Source organism: Heterodontus francisci, chromosome 7 (assembly GCF_036365525.1).
Source record: "Heterodontus francisci isolate sHetFra1 chromosome 7, sHetFra1.hap1, whole genome shotgun sequence".
NCBI lineage: Eukaryota > Metazoa > Chordata > Chondrichthyes > Heterodontiformes > Heterodontidae > Heterodontus > Heterodontus francisci.
In genome coordinates this window covers 35,900,931-35,915,803 of record NC_090377.1, presented here as the reverse complement: position 1 = coordinate 35,915,803, position 14,873 = coordinate 35,900,931, and the positions used below count along the sequence as shown (strand labels likewise).

The 14,873-nt window shown below is 39.9% G+C and overlaps 1 protein-coding gene across 5 annotated transcripts in view; it reads left to right on the top strand.

The window, feature by feature from the left end:
- The window catches only part of kynu (kynureninase), a 283,739-nt gene that overhangs the window by 238,797 nt on the left and 30,069 nt on the right, over positions 1-14,873 (top strand). For all 5 annotated transcript variants that reach the window (XM_068035006.1, XM_068035003.1, XM_068035005.1 and 2 more), the window contains 3 exons: positions 2,129-2,227; positions 2,402-2,475; positions 4,668-4,720. In XM_068035006.1, the coding sequence (XP_067891107.1) occupies positions 2,129-2,227; positions 2,402-2,475; positions 4,668-4,720 (226 nt within the window). The remainder of the gene's footprint in view (positions 1-2,128; positions 2,228-2,401; positions 2,476-4,667; positions 4,721-14,873) is intronic.

Sequence of the window (14,873 nt, the reverse complement as noted above, 5' to 3'; positions counted from 1 at the left end):
ATGTGGCTCAGTGTCGTATTTTGCTGTATAATGCTTCTGTGAGGGGCACTTGGGGCTGTCTTATTATGTTAAAGGCATTATATAAATATAAGTTGTTGTTTCCATATCTGCATGATGATTCAGCCAACTGGGAGCTTGTCCACATAACAATCTTTCTGATGGTTACAACCCTGCAAGTATGCTCGACGGAGCTGATCAATCCTTGCCTATTTGTTCCTACATCCTGAACATCATTTTGTTTACAGTATGGCAAGTGCAAATGAAGGCTTGAATACCATTGCTTTTGCTAATCCTGTAACCAAAGTATTTCCAAATAATGGTCAAGTGCATTTTATATTGTTGCCATCTTGCAAACAAGGAGCCAAGACCTAGTAACCCATCATTTTGCTTGTTCCACAGCCGCTGCTTGGTTATTCTGTTTGATTTCAATTAATGACATTTGTAAGGCTGCAATTTGGAGTAATCTTCATATGTTCACTGATTATTGTTCATCCATTCTACCAACTATACAGATAAATATCCTATTCAGAGCTGTCCTGTCAGTTTATGTTATATGTTATGTTTCAGGCACTGCTCCCCTGAGTTGTGCTGCTTTGGTACACTTCTACAGTGGAGATCTTCTTTCATCAAATAGAAGCATTTTGCATACACAATGATGCCACCCAATACTCCCCAAAGACCCTGCTAAGTGTTTAAATCATCTAGGGTGAGGGAAATATCAGCTGTTAGCTGTTGCAGTCTAAGACAATTGTGATCCTTGCCTTTGCAAGGAGTGAGAACAAGAGATCCTGTCAGTCCTGTCAGCATTATTTTAGGTGACATAATATTTTTGTGCGCTGAGCTCAAGTTCCCAAGGGACCAATTTGCAGTGAATGTGCTCTTATGCTGTGTGGGCAATACTTCTGTTTGGAGACTGAAAAGGACCCTACCAATTTATCACTTCAGTCAAAAGGGAAAAGACGGAGCATCAAATAGTGAACTTAAACAGCTTTGAACTGTGAGCTGATTCACTAAAAGTTAAACTTCACTGACTAGATGTTGTTTTCTTCTCCATAAATAACCAGCATACTCTTGGGAAGTTAGTTTAAGCACAAACCACATCCATCTTTTATACTTCTACATAATTAATGAGAATCTTCTAATTGTTAAAAATTAGTTTCATATGCTGCAGCTGCACTGCACCCCCATGAAGTCATAAAGACCCAATATTTCAGGCTGGGTGAATAACCTTACATCCCTTCAGCTGACATTAGTTGCAGACTCTGTCAGCGATTTCATCAATTATTTCAGTAAAGATCAGTGCTGCTTTCATTCCTGGGCATTATTCTGAAATGAACAGTTATTAAAGGAAACTACGAGCCGAGTAGTACTTCATATTTTTCAGTGCTAACCTATTAAATGACTGTGTTCTTCAGATAGGCATTTCAGAATGAAAAAGATGCCAATCCCTGCTAAATTAATAACATACATGGTTGACATAAGCTAACCTTGTGTGAGATCTGCCACCCAACCTGAACTATCTGGTCCCTTTGCCGCATCGAGGAAAGAAGATTTCTATATAAAGAGATTTTTCCCCAATTATATTGCTAAAATGTAAAAAAAGAAACTACATCCCCATAGATTATCCTTCCCTTTGAATGAGGTATTAGCAACATTCATCTCCATTCTCTGAGGTATCCTAAGTCCCTAGAGCTGAAGAACACTTTTAAAAACTATATAATTAAGAGGCAGCCACTTAATTTTGTCCGATTGTGCTCCAAAACACTGTTATTGAAAGAAACAAGCTAATCTGGGCCATCCTAATAACCATCTCAAGGACAGTATTCAGACACATTTGGGAGTGTGCCTCTTCCCCATCATCTTAGACAAATAAAGAAAAATGTACTTCACTTTTTGTCAAGTGCCCCCTCCATTTGTTGGTTTAAATATATTATTTCTCCACAGTATTAAATAAAATTAATTTAAAAAGATGTTTTAATGCAGCAACTTTTTATTCAATGTGTACAGAATTGAGGATACTAAATTAGCAAATATAAACATTTTTAACAGTCTGATCCCTCAAGTTTGTTTCATTCACATTTTGTTTGAGTACTTTCGACTAAAATGGCATCCAACTTGTGTTGTACAGGGATGTTTTGTTGGTTTTGACCTTGCCCATGCTGTTGGCAATGTAGAACTGTGTCTGCATGACTGGAACGTAGACTTCGCCTGCTGGTGTAATTACAAGGTAAAATTGATTCTTCTGTTTTACTCCATTGATTGCAGTTGTTGGTGGATCTTTGCATCTGTTCATTTTAAAGTGAATATCATGTAAGTTTTTCCGGTTTCACAAAGAAATTGAGAAAATCTGTGGAATGAATATCAGAATGCACAAATGACCATTTTTTTCAATATATTACAGTATTTGAATTCTGGTGCTGGAGCCTTAGCAGGGGCATATATTCATGAAAAACACAGATTTACCATAAAGCCAGCGTAAGTATCAACTGCACTCATGCAGAAATCCAAACAATTTAGCCAGCAGCATTTTAGGTTTATAACCAGGCCAAAGAGGACAAGATAAAGGAGCTAATGATAAATTTGTAGAGGGCAAAGGTTATAACTTTGGATGACTCTTTCTGTTGTGAGCTTAACTTAAAAGTGTGGGGAGAATGCTTATATTTTAACAGTTGCACTGTAACAAATGAATATTTAAAATAGGCCCACCTTCACAGATAATTTAAAAAGTAGATGATAAAAACTAACGAAATGTAGTGTCTCAGTTTTGCTGTTTGACTCTCAGTCATATTCCAGGATAAGGGTGTAATTTTTGAATCCAAGGTGCTGATATATCTCTGAGTATTTACCTATAAGTATTTTCCTGGTCAGTATCTGATACAAAGGCTTGTTTAAAAAGTGAAAGTTGGAATCCTTTGATGTAGTTTGTTGTATTATACTGTATTGCTAAACTGAGCCTAGTTCTCATCCTTCATTTGTCCATGTATGTTGCACTTTGGCAAGACAGTGGATGCCTGTTATCTGAACATTCTATTCTCCAGATCTGTTAGAACTTTGACCTTTTTAAACAGAAAATTGTCTTGAAATTTGTCTCCTGAGAAATGACAGTAAGAATTGATTGCAGCTGTATTAATAATAATAAACATCTGTCAGCTTCAAAAAAAAGTCTTCATAAATCATTGCACATCATAGATTTCAATAAACTGCTGTTAGATGTTTGAAGAATGTATAAAATAGTTGTGAACTACAGCAGCCACTGACTGAAATACAACCAATCATTTTTGTTGAGTATCATATGAATGCCTGTCAACAGCATTACAGAAATTTGCCCTGATTTTGCAGTCAGCGGCAAATGAACGGTGCTTGCTGTCCATTCCGCTTACCGTTGCCCACTGATTTTTTGTGGGACCTGTGTGAGCAGGGCAGGCAGCAATGTTTCTCTCCAACCAATCAGATTGAAGAATCCTTACTGAGACATGTAAAGTCTAAACCAGGAAGTGTAAGTTAGACTATTTACTTCAATGTAAAATCATGTACAAAAACAAAGTAAAGATAGGGAGAGAAAGATGGGATCAAACAAGAGATAAAAGAGACAGATGAAAAGGTTGAAAATATATATTTTTATTAAAATCTCCAACAATAATTACAATCTGAAGAAATAAGATTCCACACTTGTAAAGGTAAATTTTCAGCATCACAGCGGTTTTTCAGTTTTAATTAAAACATATCACATCGTTAAAAAACTTACTTGAATGAACAAGTATTAACTTTTTTAGATGTGCTTAGTGGGTTTATAGTAGATTAGTACTTCACACTCTTCATGTGTTTTAATGCCGAATCTCTCAGCGAGCTTGTGGAGGAGCAGGGAAACTCACCCAGCAACTTCCTGATTCCATGCTTAACTGCACAAGTATGAATGCCAGACATTGCTGTCTGATTTACTACATAATAACGGTGAGTGCAGATAGTCCCATTGTTATTCTTACTGCAAAATCCAGGCCATATTGTAAACCAATCTGTTAGTAACCACCAAAAGACAGAAATAGGGACCTTGGAGAGGGCAGAAAGCTGCATTTTTGCCTGCTAGAAAAATGACATAAGTTTGGTGTGGAACTTGCTTATGCAATAAATCTGTTTCATTTGTGTTGACATTCTGGCTGTCAGTTCAGGATAGTTGGCATGCACCCTTGCATGTGTGATTCGCCTGCCCTAGCCATGCAGTTGATTCCGTCTCTTACTTTAGAGTGGGGTCTCCTACTTGAGACTCATACAGATGGTGATTCCACGACACTGCACTTATGCCAGAAGCTGAAGCCCGAGGAATTATGAAGCTTAAGTGTTTAAAAACAGTTTGAGTTGTTATTGAAGGAACTGGTTGGTATTCATTTTGACAGCTTATTCAAAGTATGAAACACAGAAAGAAAGAACTTGTATTATATAGCACTTTCCATTACCTCAGTGCCTCCCAAAGCACGTTACAACAAATGAAGTACTTTTGAAACATGGTCATTGTTGTAATATGTGAAAAACAATAGCCAATTTGCACATAGCAAGATCCTACAAACAGCAATTAGACATTGACCAGATAATCTGTTTTTTATGATGTTGGTTAAATATTCACCAGCACTGTATAATGTTCCTAAACAGCCTTTTTGTTGCTTAACTTTCAGATTAGTCGGTTGGTGGAGTCATGACATCAAAAGTAGATTTAAGATGGATAATAGTAAGTACCAGCGTACTGAATTTGATATATTATTTGTATTTTATAAGATTAATGTACATAGGTTGAAACCAGAAGTGTGAGAGTAGTATCAGAAAAGTATATATTTATTATGACTCATTCTGGACTGAAAAAAGTTATTTCATTTGCATATAGTCAGAATCCATAATCATGATGAGCATGTGATTGCTTGCAGTGATGCTGTTTTTAGAATGAAAAAAGGTTTCCCCTTTGAAATTATATTTTCTTCATCATTAATTGTACAATAAAATGATCAGTTTTAAATATGATTTGTTTTACTTTGACTCAGGAAGTGCTAGTAAGGCTACATTTATTGTCCATCATTAGTTGCCTTGAACCACTGCAGTCCTTGTGATGATGGTGCTCCTAAAATGGTATTAAGTAGGGAAATCCAGGATATTGGCCCAGCAACAATGATGGAATGACAATGTATCTCCAATGTGGAATAGTATGTGACTTGCTGGGGAAATTAGAGCTGATAATGTTCCCACAAGGGAAAGAGTGGGCAGTGGGGGGTGGCAGGGCTACTGACACGGCTCATGAAGAGGCTATTGAAGCTAATTAAAGGAAGCTGACTGGGTTTTTCCAGTTGGCCTCCACGTCCCCTCCAGCTTCAAGAGCCCACCATTTGCCCTGAATTGGACGGCGAGCCTGTCTCCAGGCTAATTAAGGGGCCACCCCCATGAAAATTGGGGCCGGTGACTGTTCACTCTCCCCAAGAGTGGGTTTGGGACCCGCAAACGGTCCAGACCTCTGTTTGCTGCCCCAGAGGGAAAATCTTGCCCTCTACCTGTCAATTTGTTTCTTTTTAGAAACATTAAATAAATCTTCTTCAAATCTACTTTTTCAAAATATTATTATTGTGGGGTATCACAGAAAAATAGGTGGATGAGGGCACTGCAAAATATAGGACAAATAAGTGTAACAATGACTGTGTAGACCCAGGGAGGAAGCAAAGATGAGGGCTCCTACCTTCCTGTTTACAATCACTTGGGCTACACTTCAGACTGTTTTTATTTTCAACAAACCAACCTTATAAATGAGATGTTTTGACCTGACTTTAGTTGATAGCTGTAAAGTTATTGAGACTGAATATTTTGGGGCTTATATCAAACTCCTGTGCAGATCTACTGTGGACATGATCTTCTCCATATACCAGCTACAAGAGAAGTGTAGGGAACAGGGTATACCCCTTTACCATACTTTCGTAGATCTCACTATGGCATTTGACACTGTCAACAGAGCAGGGCTCTACAAGATTTCAGGGAAAATTGGCTGTCCAGCCATAACTCCTCAGTCTCATCTGCTGCTTCCATGACAACATGCACTGTACAGTTTGGTGGCTCCACTTCCAATGGTTTCAGAATGAAGAATGGAGTGAAACAGGGCTGTGTCCTAGCCCCCAATCTGTTTGGTATCATCTTCTCCATGCTCCTGATCTTTGTCTTCCCTGCAGATTTGGAAGGAGTCTATTTGCACACTAGGTCAGTCAGCAAGCTGAAAACGAAGACAAAAACACATCCCATTCTGATCAGGGAACTCCTCTAGGCTGATGATGCTGCGTGAGTCGCCCACACGGAAACTCAGCTACAAAGTCTCATGTGTTGTCTCTCCCATGCCTGTAACTTGCTCTCCTTGACTATAAGCGTGAAGAAAACCATGGTCATGGGACAAGGTATTGCATCTCCACTCCTGATCACACCAAATAACACCCCACTGTGAGTGGTTAGCAAATTCTGCTACCTTGGGTCCACAGTGATAGACAATCTGTCCCTTGATACAGAGCTTGATACACGCATGGGGAAAACAGCTACCACCTTTGGCCAACTCAGAAAACACACATGGGATAACACCAAGCTGACCCTTAGGACCAGGTTGATGGCTTATAAGGCCAGTGTTCTCAGCACCTTGCTGTATGACAGTGAAAAATAGTCAACAGTTATCAGGAAAAGAAGCTGAAGAATTTCCATCTTCAATTTCTGTGGCACATTATGGGTATATCCTGTCTCCATATCCCTTTCCTCAAACTTCTGGAGGGCTTGCACAAATTTAAACAGCTCTTCACTGGGTCCTGGGTTGAAGTCAGATTCTTCCTCATAACTTTCGCTGGAGTCAAGGCTACCGTTTTGTTTTAGTTCCAGCTTTTTTAATTTGAATTTCCTTTCTCTCTCCTGCCTCTCCTCTTTCCTTTTCCTCTCTTCCTTTTCCCTTTTTCTCTTTCAAGTTCAAGTATTTCCATTTCTTTTTCCTGTTCAAGCTGCTTCATCTGCAGATGAATTCTAGCGAATTCAACTGAACTACCATCTGGAGTGTCTTTTCCTCCTTCCAATTTCAAATGCAATGCTATTACCTCAATTATGTCTGCTTTCTTGGCTCCTGGTTTGAACGTTAACTCCAACCTTTCTACCAATGCTTTTCGCCTAGTCTTGGTTAAGATTTGCAAATCATTCAGGGATAGGATTCATTTCTAGTGTCCATTATCAAAGATTTTATAGCAGAGCGCTTGGAGAACAATGGTAGAATCACACAGAGCCAGCATGGATTTACAAAAGGGAAATCATGCTTGACAAATCTACTACAATTCTTCGAGGATGTAACTAGTAGAGTTGATGAGGGGGAGCCAGTGGATGCGGTTTATTTGGACTTTCATAAGGCTTTCAACAAAGTCCCACAGATGAAACTAGCATGTAAAATTAAAGTCCATGGGATTGAGGGTAGTGTATTGCGATGGACAGAAAATTAGTTGGCAGACAGGAAACAAAGAGTAGGGATAAATGGGTCTTTTTCCGAATAGTGGGTTACCGCTGGGATTGGTGCGAGGACCCAGCTATTCACAATATGTATTAATGATTTAGATGAGGGAACTAAATGTAATATCTCCAAATTTGCAGATGACACAAAACTGGGTGGGAGGGCGAGTTGTGAGGGGAATGCAGAGAGGCTTCAGGGTGATTTGGACAAGTTGAGTGAGTAGGCAAATGCATGGCAGATGCAGTATAATGTGGATAAATGTGAGGTTATCCACTTTGGTAGCAAAAACAGGAAGGCAGATTATTATCTGAACAGCTATAAACAGAGAGGGCAATATGCAACGAGACCAGGGTTTTATCGTACACAAGCCACTAAATGTAAGCATGCAGGTCCAACAGGCAGTAAAAAAGGCAAATAGTATGTTGACCTTCATAGAGAGAGGATTCGAGTACACGAGCAGGGATGTCTTGGCTGCAATTATACAGGGCCTTGGTGAGGCCACACCTGGAATATTGTGTGCAGTTTTGGTATCCTTATCTGAAGAAGGATGTTCTTGCTATAGGAGGGAGTGCAGCAAAGGCTTACCAGACTGATTCCTGGGATGGCGGGACTGACGTATGAGGAGAGATTGAGTCGGTTAGGATTATATTCGCTGGAGTTCAGAAGAGTGAGGGGGATCTCATAGAAACTTATAAAATTCTAACAGGACTTGACAGGGTAAATGCAGGAAGGATGTTCCCGATGGTGGGGGAGTCCAGAACCAGGGGCCATAGTCTAAGGATACAGGGTAAACCTTTCAGAAATGAGATGAGGAGAAATTTCTTCACCCAGAGAGTAGTGAGCCTGTGGAATTCACTATCACAGAAAGCAGTTGAGGCCAAAACATTGTATGTTTTCAAGAAGGAGTTAGATATAGCTTTTGGGTTTAAAGGGATCAAAGGGTATGGGGCGAAAGTGGGAACAGCTTACTGAGTTGGATGATCAGCCATGATCATAATGAATGACGGAGCAGGCTCGAAGGGCCGAATGGCCTACTCCTGCTCCTATTTTCTATGTTGCTATGTTAGATTCTCCCTTTTCAGAAAGGTCGTAGCAACTGGCAAAGCCATTCCGATAGTGTAAACTTTACTCTAATGCACCAGAAAACTGGTGTTTACCTTTTCCCCTGTTCAATTATTATTACTTACTTACAATTGCACGTCGTCGGCTTTGGGTTATCCCGCACAAAGCCCCCAATTATACATCACGACCGAGGCGGGAGGAGTGCACTGTCTTCCTCTGTTACACTTCTCCACGGTCACAACATATATTTAAATGTTTACCCAGTTACCGATGTTAGAGTAAATTCTAAGCCTGTTAGTGAAGAAGACACTGAGAATCAGATGCTTTGGTGGAGATTGTTTATTGCTTTGTCACAGAGCTTACTTCTGCACTCCTAATACCCATAGCCAGTGCTGGCTGGCTGGCTATACATATACATATACACTTGCAACAGCACCACCCACGAACATGCTGTCTATACCCCCTTTTTAAAAAAAACTGGTTTAAAGAAAAAGCGATATTAAAAAAATTTCCACATTTTCCTAACTTATACAAGACAGCCCTCTTAGAGGACATCCAGCAAGTTTTTCGAACAAGCACCTCTATTTGTAAAACAATCTGACAACTGATGACTTGCGACAACCCGTTTTATTTTGGAAATTTCTTTCCTTTCCAACTTATACTCGCGAGATCAATCCTCAGCCTCTTTTTTGCGACACTTTTTGTCAAATGGACATTGTCACAGAGAATGGTTATCTATGTAGCATTCTATAGGAAAACTTTTCTCCGATTGTGCCTTATATAAGAGTTCCTTTAAAATACTCGATAAATACATGCCCATATCTATCGCTTCTATCAGTGCAAGTATCTCAGCAGCTATGGTGCTTTTAACTATCCTCTTCATTTTCTTTGATTCCCAGGCCAACGGACAACATTTATCATTTCTTCCCACCAAAAATATGATGATGTGCTGTGCTTGGATAGCCATCAGGAAGATTAGTGTGTGAGGCATCATTAAAAAAATAACTAATTTCATTTCTTCTGGGTCACCCTATGCTGGAAACTGGTGCACATTTGTCAAAACTCAATCTCTTCAATGTCTTATTTGCTTTCAGTACTTCCTCCAACAGTAGCATGTTTCAGCATGGTGCTCAATTCTAATACGTCATTGCAAGCATCCAGTCTAGTTTGTGTGCACAACCAGTTCAACTGCCCGATTAAGCTCCTTAACTGGTCTACTTCGTCCTCAGTTGCAAAGTCTTCCTTTTGTGAAGATCTGGCCCGATTTATTGGGATCCTATTAACATTCTCTATGTAAGACTGTTGATTTAGGGTTACCCCCAACTTAGTCTGCCAAATATTAAACCCAATATATTTAAAATCTCCAGAAGCCCGACTTCCAATTTTAAATTCCTGCAGAACTTTATTGACCACAAATTTCTCAAATACCTCAGATCCTCCCCACAGAAAATCATCCACCTGCATCAAGAAGATGCCTGATAGTTTTTCTTCATAGTACCAATAAAACATTGCCAGATCCACTTTCAGTTGAATACAACCAGCTTTTAGTAGGATGGACCTAACTGAAAAATACCACACCCTGGATTCATAGCCCATTAACACACTTGTTTAGCTTACATAATTTCCCTTCTATATCTCCAGCTTCTTGTGGTGGCTTTAAAAATACTTCCCTTTGAAATTTCTCCCCTTGCAAAAATGCTGCTTTGATGTTAATGGGCTTACATTCCCATGAGTGTCACTAAAAGGGCTAGGAGAATCCTCAAACTTGGTTTTCCTGCTGTTGGGGAGTCCACTCTAACTTCCTGGTCGCCTAGTCTTTCCTCAAATCCTTGAACTACAGGTCTGGCCTTCACTTTATATACACCATCGGGCAGTACTTTCTCTGTACAGATCCATCTATGGGACAATGCTGGTTGGCCTCTATCTGGCACCTCCATGTATACCCCAAACTCTCTCCAACTGTCAAGCTCTTTTTGCTTAGCATTCTTTATCAATTTGCCATCTAACTTGTTAGTAGCCAATAGAGCTTCTCTATCGTAAGGGCTCTTACTCTTGTGGCACCCCTTGCCTGCTCTCTGGTCCTTGCTCTTGTGAAACCATATCCCCTACTAGAGTTCCTATCCCTTTCTGGGCTACTACTACTCTGGACCTGTCCCTCCTACAACCAGACTTCCTTTCACAAGTTTGTGACGTTTTCCTTGGACTATGATCATCTTCAGGCCCACTGCCTGAACTTACACTACATTTTCTGGCCTCCACATTTTCACTTCCTTCTACAAATCTATAGGTCTGATATCCTGTCCCTTGTCTTGCACATTCAGCCACTGTTTGTATTTCCCTGTGGCCTTTCCTGCTCTTCCTTTAATGGTGGCTTCCCTCCATTCACTAGTCTCTTCTGGCATATATGTCACTCTAGTCCCAACTTTTGGTAGTTGACCTTTGGGATAAATGGCCTTATCTGGACCTTCACTATCACTTGGTCCACTCTCAGTCAGCCCATTATCTGCCACAGTCTGTTGCTCGCAAAGGTCAGACGTATGTGCATGCAAAGTACATGGTGCATCATCAGTGTCCATCATTTGTTCAGATTCTGTCAATGTATAATCAGTGCCTACAGGCCACGAGGAATGTATTCTAACGGTTTGGTTTCCATGTTGCAAAATCACCATTTTGCCATCAGTGCCAATAACTTTTCCTGGGCCTCTCCATTCTTTCTGCCCTTCTCTTTTGTAATACTCCATCTCCCCGGTATCAAAATTCTGTTCTGATGTCCTGATCCGATACCTCAAAGCTCTCCTGATTTTTTTCTGAAACCTCCACCTTAATAAATGCTCTTCTCCCTGTATACATGGCATTCAAATGTTCCGCAAAAATTGAACTAACTGTAGTCCCCTCTAAAGCCGGGGGATGATTCCACATTACCAAAGGTAATTTTGGATTCTTGCCATAAACTAATTGATATGGGCTGTAGCCCCCAACCATTTGAAGCGTGCTCTTCGCATGTGCTGCCCACACCAGAGCAGTAGTCAATTTACAATTTGTCTGGTCGGCTAAAATTTTCCAAAGCATTTTGTCAATCACGGCACAAATCCCATTACTAAAAAGGACTTTCTGCTGCTGTGTGCATTGCTACATTATTCATATTTTCACACATACTCCTGAACTCATCATTGGCAAGTTAGAAACCTAGCCAGTGTTCCCAGTCCCGATCCTATTCACCTTTCCATTATCTTGTCCACTATTACATTTTTATCTTTACTATAAATTACTGTTGACAGACTGAATCTAGTCACTATGTCCCTAAAGTGTAGAAGAAAAATGTTTTTGTCTTTATCCCATACCTTCAAGTCCATTGCTACGGTTTCATGAAAGTCCCTTGCTAATGGGGGTCTTACTATGAGTCGTGATGGCGCCCTCCTGTATTTTTCACAGATATCACATTTTCCACTGATATCTTTGATAAGTTTAGTGTAATCATCATCTATTACCCCTGCATCTTTTAACAGAATCTTCAACCTATGGCCAGATGGATGTGCAAACTGTTGATGTAGTTTTGAAATAATTTGCCTTTTCTCCTTTAAATCCCTACCCCCGGATGCCATTAATACTTTAACACCCTGCTTAGAGATGTTAAGTCTCTCTAAAAGAATACAATAATGTCCCAACTGCGTAAACCACAAAGCTACAGATTTCCCAAAGACAATCGCCTTATTATGTTCCATATCCAATTTCAATCGGGACTTTTTCATAGACAGTTTACTTAGCAGCAAAGGTATATCACTGGATACTACATCATGGTTTACCCCTGCTATTTTACACAGAATTACCACTCTTTTTAGTGATTTCAACATGTTGCCATCCCCAAATCTGAAACAGGTAGCGCTGTCATATTCTTTGACCTTAATCCGGTCTTCCCTACTTAAAGAATCCATGTAACACCTTAACCAGTCCACTCTACATGCTGTGGACGTACATCCACTGCCCAATACTGCACAATTGAATGAATCTGCGGCTAGGACACTCATTACCGGACTGAAGCTTCTCGTGACCAGTCTAATTCCTTCTGATTGATCAGTAGCGTTATCCTCACCTTCCAAACCTTACACATCATGTATCATGTCAAAAACCCTGTAATTCCTTTTTGGACATAGTGATACTTTGAGTCACATCAGAAACACCTGTTGACCACCCCTTGGTTATTCCTGGTGTTCATCCTTCTGCCATAATTGCCCAATTCCAGCCAAAAGAGTCTCTATCCTCGTTCGTTTTATGTGTGTTTCTCCTTTCATACTGACGCTTGGACCCATACTTGAACGGCCTCGAAATGCTGCTAGCATTGTATCCTCCACCTTCGGTGTCACCGTGGAAGAGTCCATCTGTGCCATGAAAACGAGCGGAAAGAAACGTTTTCCAAAAAATATTTTTAGGGCATCAGACATCTGATCAAACAGCGTATCTTTTTCTTTGAATCTAACTCCGGTTAATACCAGAACCTATTCATGTTCGATATCCTAGCACAGTTCAACAATTTGAAGGCAGGTACTGATCTAGGAATTTCCAAGCAGAATCGCTGCAACCTTGCATATAGTCAGTTGAACTCCATTTTATATTTTTCTATGGAAGAATCATCCATTTTTCTAAATTTATCAAAGTCCGGCCATGCCTCATAGGCACTCAATAAGTCATCTTTCATCTAAATTTTATTCATAAATTTCAAGAGATTGTCCAAACCTTCCTCATTGTCCAAATGATGAGCCTCTACTCTGAGAACACTTTACCCCTGATCTTGCTTCTGGCAGGAAGTAAACGTGCAAGAGCTATTTCTTGCTACCTTTATGGTAAAGATGTAACTCATGTCCATGGATCAACTTCATTCTTCCATTGATCATAAGGTTCAGCTTCACAAAACAGCGGTGGAAAATCGTATCCCGAAAACTTACTTGGTTTCAGTCTTCTTTCTTCAAAGAAAACTCCACATACAGCCTTCTCAAAAAAAAAAGTCCAATTCTAATCTCCTGTCTGAAAACAAATCTTAGTCTCCAATCTTCACTTTCAGGCAACCATCCTGTGCTACCAATGTTAGAGAAACTTCCAAGCCTGCTTGTGAAGAAGACATTGAGACTAAGAGGCCTTGGTGCAGATTGTTTATTGCTTTGTCACAGAGCTTACTTCTGCACTCCTAACAAAACCCACAGCCAGTGCTCGCTGGCTCTTTATATATACATACTTGAATACAATTAACACCCAAACCCTGTTCACCCTATTATCTTGAACTACCAGGTATTTATCATCCATTAACAGAACTTCAGACCCTAACAGCCGATACAGCCAATTATATACTCTTTTATTTCAGAATAAAATCCACCAACTAGGTTTCTTTAATAAACAACAAAATTAATAATTTATTATAAAACAAGAGTTATTCAGAAAAGATGCAAAGCATTAAAACGCAGATTGAAATATGCAAGTTCCCTGTATAAATTAGCCCAACACACACACACTGGTTAAAGAAAAAATAAAGAAGTTTTCTCTGCAAAGATCTCTTTACAAAAAAAGACAAAAAATACTTTGGCCAAATGCGTGTTAATTCTTGAAGGAAAAGGATAAGATATGGAATGATATTGTTGTCCCTTTATTCTGGCATCCAAATACGCATGGACGGATGTCACTGGGATCTCTTTGGAGCAGTTCTCTTAGGCAACATCATGGATTAGTCTGGCAGGCTTTGCAAGAGAAATGCAGCATCAAGGGTTCCAGCTATCACACACTGGATTCTCAGAGTTTCTCAGAGACATGGAGAAAGGATGAACTAGTGTCTTTTCACTGAGCAGGCTGACCCCCAACTGACTCAAAACATTCCAAAACGAAACCAACTCTAGATCACCATAAATCTTGACATGTCACTTCTCTATAAACAACTCCCCCTGGTCACCAAGGCTCCTGTTGTTTATTTAGCTTAAGATATGTGACATCCAGTAAGGGTTTGCTTTTAAACACAAACACAAGTCCTCAAAAATTTTTTAAAATGGAAGCACTTTCATAACCCCTGGCAGGACAAAATCACATCTCAAAGACACAGCTCTCAAATGTGTTGGCACTAATCAAACAGAGCCGGCTTCATTAGATTGGGCACATCTGCGGGATGGAAGACGGTCGCATATCCAAGGACCTTCTGTAAGATGAGGTAGGCGGAACCAAATGACAAGGGGGGCGCCCAAAGCTCAGCTTCAAGGATGCCTGCAAGTGTGACATGAAGGTCCTAAACATCCACTATCACTTCTGGGAGTTATTAGCTGATGAAAGAGTGAAATGGCGACACCTC